Below are 23,063 nucleotides of genomic sequence, written 5' to 3'. Positions count from 1 at the left end.
TAGCACGATTTGCAAATGTTCGCAATGATGTGGTAGAACCATTACCCCCTTCAGATGGACAATGATATCTTTTGAAATGACTGACTGTTTTACCCAATGGCGGGCCAGAGGCCATCCCAGTGGAAAAATTTCACCCAAGACATTGGCCATTGTCTTTGTTTCATAGTGGGTATCCTGTGTTGGTTGCCTACTTCACATCGCAACAGACCGAGGATGTCAGTTCGAGTGCTACCCAATGGTATGATTGAATGCTGGCACCACCTGTTAAAAGTTGCATTACTGTGCCAAAGAGTCAAATTGGTCATCTGTGTTACCAGTAGTCTTACTCGGCCTACATAACATTTGTGAGCCAAACCAAGATGCTTCTCTGGCTGAGAAGTTCTACAGCTACCTGATAAATTCATCAACCTATGTACAATCATGTTGGATATTTCAAAAGAATCAGGTTTCATTACTCACTTGATAATGAATGTCACAAATCTGGCCATGTCAAATATCGCGTCACAGAACTACACAAATCTTTGTGCATAAAAGACTCAAACCTGTCAGTACGTAATGTTGGGCAGAGATGGGGTGAAACCTGCACTGATGCCTCCAAGTACATCCTGAATCGTATCCTTAGCCAAAGTGGACGAACATTAGAAATTCCCATCAATGGCAAGCTTAACACTGTCTGAATTGATAGAGTGAAGACAGCTTTCATTTTGCAAGAAATGTCACAACCAAATGCTCAATGCAACCAGCCGCAACCTATGCTTGAAGTTGAACAACCTCAAGTGGAACCATCGCTGGCTCAAACACAAAGCCATACACATTCCGGATGGCACAATTCCTGGATGAGGTTCCCAGTGCAAATTGAGAATGACATCCCATTTTCTCCAAGGAGGATCGTGTAGTGACACGCAGTAGATCGCAGTGATGACAGGTCGACGAGCTGTTAACAAGGTTCGTACACTGGCTGCAGGAGTGCTGTCATCGATTTCTTCTTGCAGCAGAGCTAAGTTCTGTGACTATTAATTTCTGTGTATTAATTCTCATTTGGTTACCAAACAAACTTAGACAGTACTCACTTTATGTTAGCTAGTTACACAGCAGCTTCCTTGAACTGATCTAACTTGTTCTATCCATGAAATGTGGGATTGTTCTAAATAAAAACATTGTCTCAAGGTACTGCATTATGCTTCACATCTGTTCTCACTGTACCAGATCTCAGCATGTATTAAGTTTTGTAAGTCTAGCAACAGACTGCGACAATAATAACAGTAATAGCAGAAATAATAATAATAATAATAATAATAATAATAATAATAATAATAATAATGGACCAATGAGTTTATGGAAGAAAAGTTTCGTATTTTTTTCCTTTAACCTTTGTTATATATAACTTCTATCGGTCAGTTTGTTACCAGACAGCATAAATTCTACATGATTTCTTCCTTTTTATCTTTATTTATTTAATAAAGAAACTACTGCTTCCCTGCTAGTAATAATTTTTTAAAATGTGACTGATTTTCACATCTATTCTGTCAGTGTACAAGAAGGTACATATTCCAATAAATACCTTTAACTTCCTCATACAATGTTTGTAAAACTTGTCAGGTCTGTTACATATTTCACTAACCATTTACTCCTTTCCAATTGTTTGTAATGGTCTTAATATCTCCCCACTGGTACTTTACTTATGGTGGTGATGTTTTTTAATTTGCTTTAATTATGACGGACCGTTTATGTTACGCACTACAATAATAGAGTCAGTACTTTTTAATATATAAACATAACAATTACTCTCAGCATGTTTTTTCTTTGCCATTTCTATTGTTACCTCATAAACCTCTAAATTTTTTTGCAATTAATGTCTAAATTTGTGTCCAATGTGTAGAACTGCTTATTAAAAATATTCACTCCTAAAGTTTACAGGACTTTGTAAAGCAGCACACTATGTCAAAACAATTCAACAATTTTCTGGGACAGTTATTGTCAATAGATTAAGATACAAAAGAAAAATGTGTGCAGAAGTGAAATGGTGAAGAGACTTTTTAATCCCAGTAGCTGTTTGAAAAACAATTTATTTACAAAAATACAAAACATCTCATTCAAAATATAAATATTTTAACATTTAGTGTGTGACAACAGGAACATTGACAACCAATTATTAAATTATAATTTTTCTATTAGAGCCCATCTCTGATCTTTTTGCTTCTTTGGCAATATCACAGGATCAGTGAGTAAAGGTGTTTAATGTTTTTCACTAAAATTACACCAACTACTTCTGCAAGTCTGTTAACTACTGATAATACTGCGGCATCACATACTAATTGCCACCAAATTCTTTGTTCACTGAAGTAGGTACACTTAAAAAAGGATATCACAGCTACTTTAAACTATTACAAAATAAAAACAGAATATTTTATATTCAATTGGCAAGAAGGTATATCTATTCTACTCTTTTTTTCCCATTGAGTATCATGTGTACAGAATAGGTTCTTGACAGAGTGGATAGGTCTACTTTACGAAAAACATGAAAAGAAATCTGGTGATTTATGGTTTTCAATTGTGTGTAACCATCTCATGGGATACTCTACAAGCAAAACCATCCACTCCATTGTGAAAGAAGAACAAACTACTGACTAAGTACTGCATCATTAAATTTTTCAGTAAGTAGTTATAACATAAATTTACAGTTATAATGTTTTAAGACATAATAATAGTCCAGAGACACACAGTTTGTAGAAAGAGACATGAGTCATAAACTTTTTTTTTTCATTATCGTCTCTGTGAAAGAGGATTCAGAGATATGTAGGCATCATACATTAGCTTTCACAAACACTTGCATTTTGTTATAACCATTGAGTGATGACAAAAATCCACTTATTACAGGCCTTCTGCCATACTTAATATGACAGTTGCAATTTTGTAAACATGTTTTCTTGCACTCATGCTACATAACCACAAATTTTCTGTAAGCACTAATGACTTATGCTGATCTGCAAACAAAGTAACCAAAATGACTACAGGATCGTATACTACAGATTTTACACCACATGTTGCCATATTGTGATATCATCAGCATCTGTAAACAAAGTAACCAAAATGACAACAGGATTGAATTCTACAGATTTTACACCACATGCTGCATGTCATTAGGATCTATCAAGTAACCAGGGGAAGTACTTCTAAAACGGCTGACATCAATGTTTTGTTTCAACAACATGCTGTCACTGGATTCCTCATTAAAATGGGAAAATCTGCTGCTGAAATTCGTATCAGACATCAGTGTATGTATGGAGATGTCTGCATGGGTGTAAGCCAACAGTGTTAGGAGATGGATGAAACATTTCCAAGCTGGAAACATAAGCATCCAAGATGAGCCATGTAGCACTCATCCTTGAACTACCTCCATGGGACACAAGGAAAGGGTTGATGGGTGCATTAGAGAAGATAGGTGTGTTACAGTGAATGAAATCATGCCAAACCTTGCAGTAGGACACAGAGCAGTGAAAGAAATGATTCAAAGCTTAGGTTGTCTAAAAGTTTGTGCCTGTTGTGTCTTACATTTACTGACAGAGGACCACAAAATTCAGAAAAGAGCTATTACCCAAAATCTTCAGAAACATCAAAATGAAGGTGGTAATTTTTTAATTAATGTTGTGGATGTAATGAAAGCTCGTTCTATCATTATTACCTGAAACAAAACACCAGACCCCTTGGATTTGCCATTGAAGAAAAAACTGAAGACAGTGACTTCTGCTGGGAAAGTAATGGGCACTGTCATCTGGAATGAACAGGGTTGCATTCTGATTCAGTTTCTTGAATCTGGCCAAATCATAAATGTTGCCCACTATATCAAGACTTTTGAAGCTCCATCATGCATTCTGTGGTAAAAGCTCTGAGAAGATCATCCTGAACCAAAATAACACAGTTTCTCAATTTGCTCTTTCGCTGTGGATATTGGGATATTTGGGTGAAGAAACTCTTCTACATCATCCCTACAATCATGACTTGGCACCCACTGACTACACTACATTTTGTATTTTGTTTGTTAGTCTTTGAGAAATTAGAACAGTTGTATGACAAGAGTGCTTTCAAACTTGCATGCTGGAAATATGTGTGGACAGGAATGGAGACTATGTTGAAAAGTGGCCGAAAGTGTGTAAATTAAAATTATGTACTTGGTTTTTCTAAATATTAACATTTTAAAAACTGTTACTCTTACTTTCATATGGCCCACATATGTGTAAAAAAAGGAATAAAAGCTTAATGAAATGTATTACTATTAGATCTCTGTAGTTTACATGCATATTTGTTTGTAACTGAACAAAATATAGTAGCGATACCTATGGCCAACAATGGATGTCAGTGCAATTTAACATAATCCATTTAGATTCAATATATGTAAATGGTGTATAATTGCTAATGAGTTATAACAGAAATAAGACACAAATATTTTTTCTTGTTCACGAACAGATATTTTTTCATGCTCACAGACAGCATTAAATCTGACACAGTACTTCATCTATGGCAAGAAACTAATTGTAGAAAATGCAGCCTATGTGCATCCTGCATGTCTTGTATAAAAGCTTACTAAAATTATTCTTGACTGAAGCATTTTTCACTTATGAATTCCTCGACATCCTGCTATCAGCAGCAAATTGCTTTTGCTTACGTAGGTACAAATAACAACAAAATTTTAACTCACTAAAATCTTGAAAAAGTGTTCCTTCAAACATAGAGAGCCAAGTGAAGGGTGAAAAGATTCTGACTAACTGACTAATTATGTGCATTTTCTTGTCCTGTTATGACAGGCTATAACATAACTGCAACTTAGTGTCATTGCTGAATGCTCTATTCTATTTATTTTAAGAAATATCAATTTTTTTAAAAGGAGAATGAGTGATAAAGCAATTTTTGGTACATCATAGGTACTGGACTGGCTCTTCCTTATGCTTGGAGAAACAATTACAACTTCATTTACAGAAAATGTTTTTGAATCCACGAACATTGCAGGTCAGTTTAATCTCATGGTACGGTTACTATTTCTTTTTACTTACAGTTTCTCATGAGTGAAGCCACATCCCTTCAGTCATAGCCCATAACATTCTTCTCTGAACACCTCATTATGTTAAGGAATAAGACTTTATTAAACTTCCAAATTTTTACGTTTTTGTATTGTGTCAATTGGATTGAATGGTCATGTAGAGATGAACTGAAAACTGACCATACACAAGGGACAGCCATATAGTTTTTTATTTTTAGGAATCCTTAAACTGACACTGAATTTTGCAGAGCTAATAGGGGAAATGTCTTAAAAATTTGCATATGAGCAAAACTAAATGAAGTCAACTGAAAAATCACAAATATTATAAATATGTTAGTTGTATTATCCATTACACATGACAGCAACACCCTGTTTTAACACTGGATAAAAGTTACCACTTTTCTAAAGGATGTTGCTTACAATTGCTCTTCTCCAGCTCCTTATCACTGTCAACATTCACGCAATTTGGAGCTTGGTTATGATTATCCACAAGAAGTCTTTCTAATATAGTACTTCCATGAATACACACAGAAAAAAATCTACTTACCACGTGGCAACAGACAGTTTCAGACAAACCGTTACAAAGAAACGTCAGCTTTCACATGGAGAGTGCCAGTACTCTTCTGATAAAATTTTCTCTGGCTTTCAGTCACATTGAGTGATTGAATATCCACAATCTTTTGGCCAAGGAGCACTAAGCTGAAACCTTATAGATATTCAACCACTTGACACAACTGAAATCTCATGAAAATTTTATCAGTATGCTTTGTCATGAAACTACACATTTGTACATAGAATATTCTTCATTTCCCACCAGGGCGCAAAGGGTTGAATGATGTCGGTGACAATCATAAAGCAGATTGCCTAGACACTTGGTTAGGGATAAAAAGGCACAAAAGAGAACTGTTGCTTATACAAGACACTCTTTATTGTTGTTGCTTGGTAAGTAGATTTTTTAATCTATATTATATTACACTGGATGATTTGCATGTTTGTGAAGGTTAAACAAACAAAAGCTTGGAAAATCTGAGCAACCTTATCCTGATAATTACTGGCCAATATGACAAGGTATCACCAGACCTATGTGCTATACTGCACACATAAGAACTGACAAAAATTTACAACAAAGAAGAAAACAAAACAATATTATGCACATATAACCGGGTGCAGTGTGAAAGAGAGCTTAATTCCTGTACTTACAGTTTTTACACATCAATATCACAAGTAGCAAGCAAATCAATTTCCATGAAGAACATACTGCTTCAATTAAGTACAACTGTACCCACATATTCCAATGTTCATGTTAAAAATAAGGACAATGCATTTTTCAGTCATGACAAGGTGAATGACTATGAGAATGACAAGGACAGTTGACAAACTATTACCCGTTTTGTTTCTTTAAAAACAGTTGGTGTCAGCACATGCACTATGTTCTTGTCTAGAATTTATGGAAACATCTATCCATTTTTTGGGACATTGTTCATGTCGTGAAAAATATATGATGTAGAACATGAGTAGATTTTATTTTCTTCATTTATGTTTAATGCTGACATTTCTGTTATATGTCATGAAAAATTTGAAGTTCTTATTTTCATACTGAACCTGAAGCTATATACAAAAACTATGATACCACACACAGTGCATTCTTTGGATCATCTTTCATCTATGCCACTAGTCAAGATAAAATTTTTTTGTTGTTGCAGAAACAACAGCTATTATAAAATGTTTCACCGGTAATGAACTTACAGTCCTGACTTGAAATAAATACCCATAATAAGTCATTGGCATCTCACTGTCTATAATGTGATGCCCATCATCATCTGGAATTATCCATATAAAAATAAACTGTTCAGAGACAACAGACAGTAACACAATAAGCTGCCTCAAGCTTATAAAAGTAGGCTTCATATCTTCTCAACGCACAGCGCAGCATTCATCGCTCATAAAACTGGTGCTTCCTGCTGATCACTCAGCATCATCACTGCCTCACTTGGTGCAGCGTATCTTGGACTTTCAGAATCTAAAATCATCAAAACAAAGGTTAACAATTTTTTTTATTTCCCTGCTACTGATTTCATTTTTATTGTACCAAAACTACCATTCACAAAAATAAGAATTGAGTCAATAATTTAGAAAGAACTGCAAATTTTATTTTTTTTGTTTTGTTTTTACAAGTACATATGGTGTATAAAGTGAATGTATTTGTACTGTAATGAATACAGGTTGTCTTAAGTAATGTAAAACCAGAATATGAATTACCCATCACAGATGGAGCAAGAGTATGTGGACAAGCAAGCTTAACGGAATAACATAGATGTGATGTGAGTATTACATGGCCATCATAGTTGTAAATAATGAAACAATGTGAGACAGTACTTCTTAAGTGTATGGATGACAGAGGCAAGCTGAAATAAACGTGGAATAAAGATGCAGATAAATGTGGAATAAAGATGCAGAAAATAAAGAACAACATGAAATCATCACTATAAAATGGCTAAGAATATTTAGAATGATGTATATCTGAAAAGTATATTTAAACATTGTCAGCCTCAGAATAAAGTTGCACAGATGTAGTGTTATTCATGATCATTTATGAGACCACAGGAATCAATGTTTTGATTCAGAAGATAGTTGACTGTGGGTAAGAGCAAACAGCAGCAGCTTTGAAAATCATCGCTCCTGTCAATCCCAAGGAGCATAATATAATTTGATTTTGTATGCAGGACGATCTACAGCTGCTCAGCTTAGTCTGAATTCGAGTTTAGTTTATTAGCCTACAGAAATGAGAGAAGAAAAGGTTAGACAATGGTATCAACTCTCTAAAAATGGATGTGATAAAGGGCAAATTGGCAGGCCCAACATCCAGATGGGTGAAGCTGAGCAGTATGTGGACCAAAAACTGTGATTTGATCAACTACTGATGGTCAGTATTATAGGTGATGTATTTCCTCATGTTGGATGCACCACTACTCACACCACTATCATGGAAAAGCTGATATATCACAAACTGTGTACAAGGTAGATACCAAATAAGCTTACAAAGACAAATAGCCAGAGCAGTCAAGCGGGAAACTGCTGACAAGATGAAACTTCTTTGTTCTCTCACAGTGTTATGGGAATTGAGACATGGATATCCTACACCAATACAGAATCAAAACAGCGTTGAGACCAGTGGCACCAACTTCTCAAAATGGAAACCATTCCAGTAATCTCCTTATTCAATTTGAAAAATGATGCCTACTGTTTCTGGCACAAAAAGGACAGCCCTGTAATTGATTTCCTGGAATGTGGGTCAACAATTGTACAGCAAAATAGTCACCAAACTGAGGAGCTAAGGCAAAGTTGTCAATGTGGGAAACTGTCACATCCTCAAGGGTGCTTCTGTACACACCACTGCCCATACCAATGAAACAATTTAATGTTGTCTCTGGGAACTTTTTGGCCACCTATCCTACAGTCCCAACCTTGTAACCAATGACTATTACTTCATCCTGCATTTGAAACAATAGATTGGTGGATAATGATTTGAAGATGACCCAAACTCGTGACTATCGTCAACTGGTTCCATTCCCAGATGGAGAACTTGTATGCACAGGACATTGATGAAACTAATGCACTGTTACAGAAAGAGCTCAGAAGTGAACTGTGATCACATGGAAAAGTGAACGTTTGTAGCAAACTAAAACTGGCAATAAAAACTCTTTCTAGTTAATATTTTTTTTATAACATAATGGCCCTTACTCTTCAAATATCCCTCTATATCAAAGGAGAATTCACCTGACAAAACTGTAATATTACAAGGAGAAATAATTGCTAGCCAATACTTACCTACAAAAGGCAAAATTTCAGTACTGATGATACACACATTAAGAACTAGTCCTCTTTATGACAACTGGTGGGTTCATCTCAACCTCTCTCCCCCAACATAACCCTTTTGTCTCCCTGGTAAAAGAACTGACAGTTCTGAAAGTAGGAATAGCTTCTTTTTCTACTTTTAATGGGTCCACTGGTCAGGATTCTGTGTCTGACTGAGTTATCTTAAATACTGTTATGGCATATCCGAGGGACTGTATTAAAATTATCTAGATTCGTTCGTGTGTGTGTGTGTGTGAGAGAGAGAGAGAGAGAGAGAGAGAGAGAGAGAGAGAGAGAGAGAGAGAGAGAGAGAGAGAGAGAGAGGGAGAGAGAGAGAGAGGGAGAGAGAGAGCACAAACAGTAATCAGACGAAAACAGTTTATTATTTTGTGGATTACACTACCTAATAAACAAGGGAGGTGATTCTCACCTCTGATCATTATTAGTATGGAAGGCATATTAGAATAAAGTAAAGTAAGAAAAATGACAGAAAAGATAGAACAAAATAACTACTATAAAATGTGATAAACATAGGTGAAAAGGCTTATAAGGACACTGAGGAATACATCATTTTTATTTATTCCACAGCACAAATGGCTATTCATTAATCATAAACAGAAAGTCCTTATTCTAAATTTCATACATAAATGTATTTTGGGAAGCGGAATAAACGTATATACATGTGCACTACAATACTACTTATGTCAGAAACTGTTGCAAGTTAAGTAATTTATTATGCCAACTGTTATCTAATCTGTATTCAGCAGTGATAAAAGTTGAGATCCTGGATAAATGAGATTATGTGATAACATTCAATTGTCTCTAACTGTAGTTAGGACCTTCCTTTCTTTTTGGCCAACTTACTGGATCTAGTAGAAATTTATTTACGGGAGGATGCATGTTACACACAGACAAACTATGTAGCTCAATACTTCCGCTGAATGCTCATAATACAAGTCAACATTTATGTTGTTTGTAAGTACCAGTTAATAACCACATTTGTTAACTATTTCTAATACAAATGAAATGCAAGATTCTTTTACTTACATTCAGTTTACCTATGAAATAATAATGAAAAGTAAGTGTGTGTGTGTGTGTGTGTGTGTGTAAACAAAGTACGATTAGCACTGATGTTTCCTCATAAGATCAGTCTTTCACTTGAGTTGACTATTCAATTTTCTTCTGTAGCTTTGCTACTATTCCCATCCATTCCTAGTAATAATTACCACCTTGTTTCCTCTGTTCTTCCTATGACCTGAAGATTTATTGTTATGCTGAATTATCAATATATTTCATCATTTTTCCTCACAACTCTGAACTTAGACTGTGCCTCTTCTCTTTATTAAAAATCTGTGTTAATTTAACACTAAAATGTCATGGGCAAAATTTCAACCTGCACAGTCTCACAGGAAATGGAAAGCAGAGAACAATTATGATTACTACAGTCTGTCAGTAAAGAGCAGTTGCAAAAATTGTAAGTTATTTCTGATTATGCGGTTAAGATAAATATGATCTGAGAGAGACACCACTGGATTGCTATGAGTTGGGCAGCACACCAGACACTGTACCTGCCAGTAGGAGCATTTCAAGGGTCTGGGTTTCTATGCAAGTCCTGAAAATAGTTTTTTAAGTATCATAAGGTTTTATGTTTCAAATATTATCTGTTTCTTTCCCATTGATGATGGTCTTCTGTGATAAAAGGCATGAGTTCCCCTCATTCTTCAGTTTTCAAATCATATTTCTTAATCACTGAAGCTAAGTAAATGTTATAATCTATATCGTGTCATTATTATTGTCACTCCGCTATTAATATCAGAAAACTTTTAATGGATTAACAGTATAAGACATATATGTATTAATTTGAATTTCCTTTTCTGCAACCTCCTTTCCTGCACTTGGAGAATGTTATAGCTTTCAAGAAAATCACCATTTAGTTCTCAAGAAAATACCATCGTTTTCCATTCACCTGCATATTCACAAAGAGAATCAAGCTCACTCTCATCACTCCTTCCCATCTGATCGCAATTGTGTCAGGTGATCCCATAACTGCTGGTTTCGGAGAGAAGCAACTAATTTCAATAACAGCTTCACTTGTTGTCAGTTTTAGTTTTGGTCTCAGCAATTTTGTACATTAGTATTATTACATACATTTTATGACAATAAAAAAATACCAAGGTCAGTTATCCTACAATATTACCATTCATCTCTGAAACTTACAACTATGAAAATGTTATATTTGGAAATTAACAAATGTCACTATTATTGACACGAATCCATCCTAAAAGCAAGTCACAATAATGAAATGTCAGTTTATAATGTAATCTTTTCATCTTCACATTTGCTCCCAAGTCAACAAAGAATTTATAATTAGTAAAGACGTTATTTTCCTGTAAGATCATAATGTCTATGAATAGAGTATCAAATGCTTCATTTGCTAGTTAGTTAATCCTATTTTTATATGTTGCTTGCAAAACTTTTCTAGAATTCTTGTGTAACTATTCATTTTACATGCTGCATATACAATGCTGGCCATTAAAATTGCAACATCAGGGAGGAAAGAAAATAATGACATCTTAGTTACTGTAAATGTACAGTATATTAGGAAGAATACATAACAACATTTTTAGGTAATTTGGGGCAACTAGTGAGTGAAATTTAGTACACCGAGTTGCTATGTCTAGCAACAACAATGGCTCTCACATGGCTGGGCACTGTGAGAAACTAAACTTGGATGACAGACACTTTTAGATTACCAGAAAGCATTTGACATGGTGACCCATTGCAGGCTGTTAATGAAGATACAGACAGGCATATGGAATAGGTTCACAATATTTGAGAACTCTTTTGGCTCAAAGTCTTTTTAACTTGTAGAACCCAATATGTTATCATATATGGCGAGTGTTTTTCAGAGAGAAGTGTACTGTCAGGAGTGCCACAAGGAAGTGTGATAGGCCTGCTATTATTTTCAGTACGAATAAATGATCCAGTGGACAGAGTAGGCAACAATCTGTGGTTGTTTGCTGATGATGCTGTGGTGAATGAAAAAGTGTTGAAGTTGAGTGACTGTAGTAGGACAGAAGATGACTTAGACAAAATTTCTAGTTGGTGTGATGAATGGCAGCTATCTCTAAATGTAGAAAAATGTAAGTTACTGCAGATGTCTAGGGAAAACAGAAACATAATGTTCGGTTAAAGCACTAGGAGTGTCTTGCTTGACACAGTCATGCCGCCTAAATATTTGGGTGTAACATTGTGAAGCAGTATGAAGTAGAACAAGCATGTGAGAATTGTGGTAGGGAAGGCGAATGGTCGACTTCAGTTTATTGAGAGAATTTTAAGAAAAGTGTGGTTCATCTGTAAAGGAGACCGCATACAGGATGCTGGTGCGATTTATTCTTGATTACAGCTCGAGTGTTTGGGATCTGTATCAGGTCGGATTAAAGAAAGACATCGAAGCAATTCAGAGGTGGGCAATAAGATTAGTTACCGGTACATTCCACCAAAATGTGTTATGGGGATTCTTCACAAAATCAAATGAGAATCCCTGGTGGGAGGGCGATGTTCTTTTCGAGGAACACTATTGAGAAAATTTGGAGCACTGTCATTTAAAGCTGACTGCTGCCAATATACACTGCACGCAAGGAACACGAGATAAATACGAGAAATTAGGGCTCATATGGAGGTATACAGATAGTCGCTTTTCCCTCACTCTGTTTGCAAGTGGAACAGAAAAGGAAATGACTAGTAGTGGTACAGGTACCTTCCACCACATGCCGTACTGTGGCTTGCATAGTATTGACGTAGGTGTAGATGTAGAGGGTACGTCACTGCATGCTGCATCAGCTCTATGCCGGAGTTCATAACTTGTAGTTGCTACTGAATGGTTGCACGGCCATCTCTCAGCATGCCATGACCAGGTGTTTCCAATGAGTGAGAGATCTGGAGAATATGCTGGCACAGGCAACAATCGAACACCTTCCATATTGAAGTAGATGCGAACAGCAAGGGCAACATGTGGTCTCGAATCATCTTGCTGAAAAGTAATGTAACAGAGACCTCAAACAGACCCACCTGCCTTAACACTTAAGAAATGTGACTGCTGCTCTCTAAATTATTGTCTATGTCAGACGTGAACACACTATGTAGATTATGGCACTCCTTACTGTCATTTAAGACGCTGGGTCCAGATGTAAATGACAAATGCAATCTGAAAACATCCACTCTCCTCAAAACATTCACACACAATATGTCCCTTGTGATACTGTATGCAGGAACAGGACAATGTGACACTGGATGCACCACTGTCCATGTGCCCTTCTCTGTTATTGTGTCAAGCAGAACCACAACAGTGGCTGCTGTGCTGACAAACCATGATGCCCCAGATAGTGTCACACTGCACCCATATTGCTGGAAACAATCCCTTTTCCTGGCTAGAGGAAAGTTAGGTGACTGTACAATATTGTACAGCTAAGTGAACAATATGTCTGTTCTCTCAGGTGCTTGTTATGTGAGCTCACTGAGATCCTGCATGTGTGGAGTATGACACTCTCGAACCCATCAGTTCGATATTTGCACAACAGAGGGGGGATCTCAAGCAATAAAATTGCAGTCCCCCCCATAGGCAACAATCTTGCTGCTGTTGAATTCATTCTTACATGACACATAACATGGTGTTCCCACAGACGACCAACATTCCAGTGTGATTTTGGAACAAGAAACCCACTTCATAATCTTTTCTTAAATGCAAAATGTAGTGGCATTACTTGTACCTACTTTGTTCAAAAACAGAAACAAACACCGTCTGAACAGGCTGTGAAGGCCGAACAGACCGACCGGCACTCATGTTGTCCTCAGTTCTTGGGCATCACCAAATGTGAATACAGAGGGCATATGGTCAGCACACCGTTCTCCCAGCCATTGCCAGTTTTTGTGTACTGTTTGACCAAAATCTGAATCAGTTACATATAAAAGCATGCACTCCATTTCATGCCAATCTGACGTTTGTTGCGTGCCCCCTTGCCATTTTAATGGCTAACACTGTACATGTGTATTGTTTGTACGCCTATGTGTCAGTTATTTACAGGTCATTAAACATCACGAAGGCTTGTACTTAATAAGATACTGATCTTTGACAGCACTTATTCTAAAAGTGAAAAATACTTCAATTTAAAAATATAAGTATAAAAAAGATCTTTTCTATTACACAGCTATTGTTGTTGTGGTCTTCAGCCCTGAGACTGGTTTGATGCAGCTCTCCATGCTACTCTATCCTGTGCAAGCTTCTTCGTCTCCCAGTACTTACTGCAGCCTAAATCCTTCTGAATCTGCTTAGTGTGTTCATCTCTTTGTCTCCCTCTACGATTTTTACCCTCCACGCTGCCCTCTGATGCAAAATTTGTGATTCCTTGATGCCTCAGAACATGTCCTACCAACCGGTCCCTTCTTCTTGTCAAGTTGTCCCGCAAACTCCTCTTCTCCCCAATTCTATTCAATACCTCCTCATTAGTTATGTGATCTACCCATCTAATCTTCAGCATTCTTCTGTAGCACCACATTTCGAAAGCTTCTATTCTCTTCTTGTCTAAACTATTTATCGTCCATGTTTCACTTCCATACATGGCTACACTCCATACAAATACTTTCAGAAACGACTTCCTGACACTTAAATCTATACTCGATGTTAACAAATTTCTCTTCTTCAGAAACGATTTCCTTGCCATTGCCAGTCTTATCCTCTCTACTTTGACCATCATCAGTTATTTTGCTCCCCAAATAGCAAAACTCCTTTACTACTTTAAGCCTCTCATTTCCTAATCTAATCCCTGCAGCATCACCCGATTTAATTTGACTACATTCCATTATCCTCGTTTTGCTTTCGTTGATGTTCATCTTATATACTCCTTTCAAGACACTGTCCATTCCGTTCAACTGCTCTTCCAAGTCCTTTGCTGTCTGTGACAGAATTACAATGTCATCAGCGAACCTCAAAGTTTTTACTTCTTCTCCATGAATTTTAATACCTACTCCGAATTTTTCTTTTGTTTCCTTTACTGCTTGCTCAATATACAGATTCAATAACATCGGGGAGAGGCTACAACCCTTCCTTTCCCAACCACTGCTTCCCTTTCATGCCCCTCGACTCTTATAACTGCCATCTGGTTTCTGTACAAATTGTAAATAGCCTTTTGCTCCCTGTATTTTACCCCTGCCACCTTCAGAATTTGAAAGAGAGTATTCCAGTTAACATTGTCAAAAGCTTTCTCTAAGTCTACAAATGCTAGAAACGTAGGTTTGCCTTTTCTTAATCTTTCTTCTAAGATAAGTCGTAAGGTTAGTATTGCCTCACGTGTTCCAACATTTCTACGGAATCCAAACTGATCTTCCCCGAGGTCCGCTTCTACCAGTTTTTCCATTCGTCTGTAAAGAATTCGCGTTAGTATTTTGCAGCTGTGACTTATTAAACTGATAGTTCGGTAATTTTCACATCTGTCAACACCTGCTTTCTTTGGGATTGGAATTATTATATTCTTCTTGAAGTCTGTGGGTATTTCGCCTGTCTCATAACACAGCTATTAGTTTAAATTAAAAATTGATTATTCATCTGAAGAAAAGATTTCAATTTACATTTAATTTTTTTTTTTTTTTTTTTTTTTTGGCTACCTCTTAGATATTTTATTTTATCTAGAACATTACCAAAGATTTTTTTCGGTCACACATTTCCAACTTACAGCTTCATTGAGTAGTACCTTAATAATGTTGTAGCTGTGGATAGTCTTATTTTCCTCTAATTTTTACTGACACAATTGCTGGCCTAGGAGAGGGGTGTTTTTCTGGAAAACAGCACAGTCCATCAATTTTCATGACAGTTTTTCTTCAGAATGTATTGCCATAATCCTTATCACAAAACACAGGATATTAGCTACCACCTGAATTAGTTCACTCTCACTTTCTCTTATTATCACTGCTGGAATAATATTTACAGAATATTTTCCTATTTAAGTGTCAGTAATCTGTGCAACATTTGCTATTTTAGCTCCTCTGATAATTTCCCTTATTTGTTATTTCTCTTTTATTATAGTATTGTTCTTATGAAGTTAATTTTGTTTTTGAACTAACCTCCCTCTCTTTCACACACCGGTTTCTCTTAAATCATAATTATTTCTGTTTCAGTGCGGAGTGTCTTAAAAGAAACAAGACTTAACAGTAAACAAAAGGCTAAAGTAACAAAATGAAAACAAGGAAAGAACTTATCCTTTGAGATGTAAAAGCCTAGCTTTTAACAACTCTGGATGATTTTAGGTACTATACCCAGCGATAAAATACCTACTATTTTAATGTTTAAATGATGGTCACAAGTTCTCAGGCAAATTTTCAGTCCTGCTGAACTTAAGATGTAGCACATAAAAGTGACAAACCAGTAATTTGTACACAAATGAATTTTGTTTCCAAGAAGAATTCTGGTGCAACAAATTATTTGTGGGCATGCATAAATATCTTCATTCCTTCTATGTGGTTGGGAAAAAGAGAACCTTGGAAGGTACCTGGCTTCTATAACGAGAGCTTTATGCTTCCTATGGCTGGCCAACTACTCCCCATAAATGTAAAAAATTGTCTTGTCAACAAACTTAAGGTGTGCAGGAGAATGATGTTCTTATAGTTTGGTGGACTAAGGATACTGCGTATTCAGAAAAAAAACAGGGCTCCTAAGAACACGTTCTGAGTAGTTTGTAGAGCACGTAAAAAATAAGAATAGATTAGAAAGTATTTTGGCGTCTTTGGACTGTAAACCAATTATATAATGTACTGTGAAGTGTTTTAGAATTCAAGTGCACATTTTTCTTAAGCTAAAGCTTTGTGGCAGACTAGGAAAGAAACAAAATTACAGCTTTCACAAAAACACACTACCAGCAATCAAAATTAACTAAGCAAGCATAGTTGACTGACTCATATCTTCTCGTCTAATTTTACAAATTTTGTAGGAATTGCTGTTGATTACACAGAACTAATAAAATTTAAAGAAAGGACTGGCTGAAAGTAAATTACCATCTTACTACGTGCAGATTCCAAAATTAAATCAACCCCCAAGGGCTGATTAATCGCTGAAAAGAACCATCACGATAGATTAAAGCTGTCTGCATATTTAGAACTCTATTTATATTCTTGTTATAAGTTGATCAGTTTTTAAACAGGATTGTTTTGTTTTTGTGCTCAACTGGGAACTACTTCCTTTTAGAAGAAGCTCCACTGCAGACTTTATGTTTTTACTCCATTGACAATAAACTGAGGACTCAATCATGTGAAGAGTGAAGAAAAAGACACTGTAATTATCTGCAAATGTGTTACATGTCTCACACTAGAAGCACACCACTTTTTGCTCAAGGGTCTGTAAACTAGTTGACATTTAAGGCAGGTAGACAGTGACCAATGAAAATTGACACATGTATCAGTTTGAAACCAAAGCGGATAATTAATATGCTGTACGAGAGCTAGACAACTATATAATGTAGCAGACAATAAGAATGTGGCAGGAAGTGTTCTTAGGTTAGTGGTGAGAGTATCCCGTGTTCGTGATAATTACTAGTCACTTTTGAAAAATTCTTACAGATATTTGTAGGCAGTGCTGGAAGCTTTCTCTCATATGTATGTCTGGTGACCAGCTACATTTAACTTACTTTTGGAAGCCATATTAAAGGTAAATTTACCCTCTCCCTAACTGGAATGGAACTGAACAATGTAATCTCATTTTGACCACTAGCTTCAGGTTTCACAAGTGCTTACAGTGGCAGAATACAACCAACTATTTTAAGATTTGGCTTAAAGAAGAGTGTCATTACTAATTCTAAATGAAAACTCTTTATTCTTGCTTCCATATGTTTAGTCCAGTACTTAGGCTAAATGGTCACTTATGACTCTCACAGCAGAACATTCACTGTTAAAAGTTTTCCTGTGAGACTGCCATAATGAATTATGAGAGAAAACTACAAAAAATACTGTCAGTCAGTCTGTTCTTTAAGCATTTGAAAATACCAATTTTCTTTTACCCTTGAACTTCAATATTTTCACCTGCTCTTCCCAGTGTGAGATTTGAATAAAAATCTCAAATTTTGTGAAATATTTTATATATGTTCATCTGGAAATTTGCATAGCCATGGATTATTACAATAATATATAAGTGTTGGAGCTGTTAGAATGAAAATCTCATCATCAACATATATACCGGCAGTCAGGTGATGAATCTTGTTCGTGTGGAATTATGGTTTCCTTCATAGGGGGAGACAAGAATATTCACAACAATAACAATCTTGTGGTTGTGTAACTGTGGCTTACTTCATACAGGGACACAAAGAATATTTATAACTGAGGTAAAAATCAGATATGATTTACAATGGTGATTATGGTAGCACAAGTGAGGACAAGCCACAAATGGCAACTGTTCAAAAGAGATAAAAAATAAACACACACACACAAATAAAAATATGTTGACTGGAATATTTTGGGATTGTTCAAAATACACCATCTTTTCACAGGAATCTTTCAGATTTACCTCATTTAATTTATGAGAACAATGTAAACCCTAAATCTGTACAAGCCACTCAGTACTGGAACACTGCTTTTCACAAAAGGGATACCAGTGTTTTAACCATGTTGCCTCCAAATCCATTCTGTATCTATTGAATTCCTCCACATTAATAGATTTTGGGTAATTTCAGACTTTTCAACAAATAAATCACAATTCAAATGAACAGGCCGGGAGGGGTGGTGGTGGTTGAGAAAGATCAGAAATACTCTGCTACATCTATAGTACCAATGTTGAAAAATAATCTAACAAAGGAAAAACCAACCACATGCAATGCATAAATTAGCATATTGTACATCCGTATCTCCTAAAAGACAATCATTCAAAATAAAGGATGGTGTGTCTTCACTCAGCAATGTAATCAAATGGCTAACATCTAAATTTAATGTAAAATCCTGATACAACACGGAAGTTTAAACTTCCACAGCCCCCCCCCCTCCTTACCACGCAAAATAGTTTGTGTATGTCCACATATCTTGTAGGCCGCTCTTTTTTTTTTTTTTTTTAAATACAGTTAAGAAAAAGCATCACAACACAGACTGGAATAAGAGGCCTCCTGTCATGCATGTAGATCCTGTACACAAGCACATGAAAAAATAATCATCTGTATGAATGGGAAAAATATAATTTGCTTCCATGTCTACAGAAGATATACTTGACTCTGTTGTGGTGTCATCAGCTGGAGCTTATTTTATCCCACGTTTAGATGGATTGGGACATGAATCTTTTTACTTTAATGAGCTAATAGCAAGCACACAAATTACACAACTGGCCACAATGTGTTTCCCATAAACCTTCATTACTTCCTTATCAGATACTTCATTTTTTCAATAACCTCAGTGCATACCAGAAGGGATATTTTTTATGATACTGTAACTGTAAAAATCAAGTCTTGAATACATTGGTTAAGGGCTCGACAGCAGCTGCATGGTAGTAGCAAAACCAGATTTCATGAATTTCATATCTAACCTGCTCCAGCAATTCCAGAATTAATTTAAACATAATAAATGAAGCATCTAGAATGTAGTTTTAGTTCGAGCCACTATGTAAATGTTATTGTTTTCTGGTTTCAGTATATGATATGTATTCTGTCATCCTCAACTTCAGTATTTTTGTACTTCAGAAAGATTAGATAATTCTGCTCTAAAGAGGAAGGTGTCCCGACAAGCTGATGCACATTTGAGGACATGGACATGGTGTACCTTATTTTTGTACTGACATACTGCTACCAACAGCTCCTCCACATTGTTAGAGCTGCACCCAAACCTTTAGCAATTAAAACATCTCACAGGGTTGTCAAAATAGTGTTAAACTTTAGACAGAAAAATCCACTCTTAATATATTTGTAGAGATACACCGAATTTAACAGGTAATTTAATATGGAAGGTTCAAATGGCTCTGAGCACTATGGGACTTAACATCTTAGGTCATCAGTCCCCTAGAACTTAGAACTACTTAAACCTAACTAACCTAAGGACATCACACACGTCCATGCCCGAGGCAGGATTCAAACCTGCGACCGTAGCAGTCGGGCGGCTCCGGACTGACGCGCCTAGAACCGCATGGCCACCGCGGCCGGCTAATATGGAAGGGTTCCGACATTTTCACAGATGCTGTTCTCGGAACCACAGACTATTTCACCCAATCACACCACTTGTTCATGCACTATTCCTATGTTCACTACATGCTTGCATGTCACAACATATTTACTGGAAATCAGTGTGTTGTGCAACTGTATTGTAACTGGATTTTCCAAATTTTTTTTTTCACTGTGAAGTTCATTTGGACTATATGGTCATAAAAATCTATTTTACGAACTTCAGAATCACCATCAGGCTCTTAAGTTCAATGTGTACAACCGGGAGGGGGGGGGGGGGAGGGGGGGGCAAATATAACTAGTCCAAAAAATATTTATATATGACCCTTGCAATGAAGCATAGAACCATCAATCACAGGAAATGCTGAATTCAGTACACCAATTGATTGCTGTCATGATTGTGCATGCTCATCTCCTGCACACTCTTTCCCAAATATCCCACTTTGTTGTTACACATGGGTGAGCAAGAGTGGCAGATTTGTTTAGTGACCAGCTGAATGCAACACCAAACAGTGCTCATAATAAAACAATGTGTGTTTACTGTTGAATGTTATGCAAAGCGCAACTTGTGAGAAATATATGTAACTGCTTTTGGAAGAGTTTACAGCTGGAAGTGTTTTGACAAATCCTCCAGCAAAGTCTCCAATGCAAAACTTAGTGGAAAAGATGGCATGAAAGGAGCTCAATAGCAAATAAAAACTGTACTGGCCCAAAAAGTGTTCAAACACAAGAACTGGCTGTGATCAGTTTTATTTTGCTAATCTTGAATAAGATTATTTGTTATTCATTAAATTTTCTTCCATTTTTATTACAATAAATATGTAATGGAATACACTAATTAACAAGACCATAATGGAAAAACTACTGATTATTATAACTGGATGAAACTTTCTGTTGGGCAAGTTGACAATCTTGGGGACAAATTTAGTCAGCTATTTGAAAGAAATGAAAGCAAACATGACCTCTGTTCACTTCAAAATGTCAGCTCCTCTCAAAATATGTAGACCAAGAGAGAAATGTTCAGTGATAAGATTTTTCTTATCTGAAGGTTTGACATAAAGTAATATTTATTTGAGAATTGCATCACTAAATTTTTATTTCAGATTGTAAAACAAACAAATTGCATTTTGTTCCACTAATGTTTGTCTGGTTACAAAACAGTTTTCAGTTTATTACGCTGCTAAGTAATAACTGACTCAAGTCCATAAGAGCAGGTGGGTGGCCTACTCTTGTGGACATGAGTCAGTTCAGCACAGTGAAAATGTGTAAAGGCTCAGTAGACTGAACAGTTTAAAAGAGATAGAAGACAGTCGTGCAATAATTATGACAATTACTGATTTGTGTCTGTACATTCAATTATTCATGACAAGTTATTTGAGAATGGTTCCAAAACAGTTGACTCAAGTCCATTGATACACCGCTTCTTGTTTGTCCTAAACTGATGAAAGTTTGTAATGGAAAATTTTAATTAATCAGAATCTGTTATAACCAGTGATGAAACAAGGGTTCACTAACAGGAATTTGAAACAAAATGACAAAGTCCTGTTCTTCTAGTATACATATTATAAGAAGAGCTGACATTTGACATTTTGAAATTATCAAAAAAGGTTAAGGCTTGATTTTATTTGTTTCATACAGTGGACTGAATTTGTAACCAAGGTTATCAACTTCAATTCACAAAATGTTTCATCTAATACTTTTCAGTAATTTTCTTGCTAACACAGTTTTGTGATGGATTACTGAGTGCTCCTCATATTTTGATGTGCCAGATATCTAACTATTTCAGTTATTTTGGTTAGCTAGGTATAGATACACCAGTGAATGTCCACTCATAGTAAATTTTGATATAAAAAATTTAGTCAATCTAGGCCCTTGAGAAGCTGTATAATGAAGAAACCATACCTCATACTTATAACTGTGGTCCCATACTTAACGCTTTTAAAAATGCAATGAACGAACAACATTATTTTGATTCAAATTACTTCCTTGTTTCTCAGAATACCCATATTTAAAATTTACATGCTTTTGCATGCACTGAAACCAATACTGGAAGCTGCTTTCCTCTCTGACGTTGACGCCTAAAAAACATTATTTTGAAAGGATTCAAGAGCTTCTTGATGTGAAGAAAATCAGTCTTAAAAAAGTTGGTCAGGTGACTATGGAGCAATGAGGTGATAATTCCACGTTTTTCTTCATCAAAAAATCACTTGTTTGATATGCAATGGTGACAACTGGCATTGCCACTAAGAAGAATGATGTGACGTTTTCTGTTGTTTTTCTCAATTTTATCCATTACTTGTGGCAAACAAATTGTTGTATACCATTTAGCATTAACTGTTCTTACATCCTCCAAAGCAGTTGCTGCAGCAAAAACTACTTTTGTTGGTTTTGGTTCATCTAGGAACATCCAAACAATTGATTACTGCATTGTGTCTTATTCATATGAGCACATCTATGTTTCATCTCCTATTATGATGCTGTATATAGATTTCACATTCACTCCGTCTAATTTTTTAGGCATTTCCTTACATCAATTGGCTACAGCCCATTTTTGAGCTTCAGTCAGCAAGATCAAATGTTGTTCAGTTTGCAATAGACTTAAGGGCATCCTAATCTCACAGTAAGTCAAATGCCAATCCTCCTGCACCATGTTGTACCTACCACTGAAATGTTGGAGCAAAAAATAAATTTGGACAGAATTCATCACTGAGAGAAGTAGAACTGTGAAACAATTCTGCAAACCAACTGTACACAGTCTTTTCTGAAGGTAGCTGATTACCAACAGCTGAGCAAAGCAATTTGAGACGTTGTTGTTGAGTTAGGTCTTTAATGCAAACTGTAAAAAAGTCATACTATGAAAATCTTCAAGTGAAAATTCTATATCCTTCACAATGCTGTTTCTTTAAATGCTCACTGTAAACATATTTCTTATTCAACTTCTGAACTGTCACTGTTTCAATAATAACAAATTTTACAACAATGGCAATGTCATGACTCAG

General features: G+C 36.0%; 1 protein-coding gene across 2 annotated transcripts in view; it reads right to left on the bottom strand.

The window, feature by feature from the left end:
• Positions 1–2,046: 2,046 nt before the first annotated feature.
• LOC126259560 (major facilitator superfamily domain-containing protein 6) overlaps positions 2,047–23,063 on the bottom strand; it is a 153,129-nt gene continuing 132,112 nt past the window's right edge. For both annotated transcript variants that reach the window (XM_049956454.1, XM_049956453.1), the window contains one exon: positions 2,047–7,055. In XM_049956454.1, coding sequence (XP_049812411.1) covers position 7,055 — 1 coding nt within the window. In that variant the 3' untranslated portion in view covers positions 2,047–7,054. The remainder of the gene's footprint in view (positions 7,056–23,063) is intronic.

The sequence above is a fragment of the Schistocerca nitens genome, chromosome 5, assembly GCF_023898315.1.
Source record: "Schistocerca nitens isolate TAMUIC-IGC-003100 chromosome 5, iqSchNite1.1, whole genome shotgun sequence".
Taxonomy (NCBI): Eukaryota; Metazoa; Arthropoda; class Insecta; order Orthoptera; family Acrididae; genus Schistocerca; species Schistocerca nitens.
Note: the sequence above shows the minus strand (reverse complement) of the source record. Positions and strands in the feature narration are given on the sequence as shown.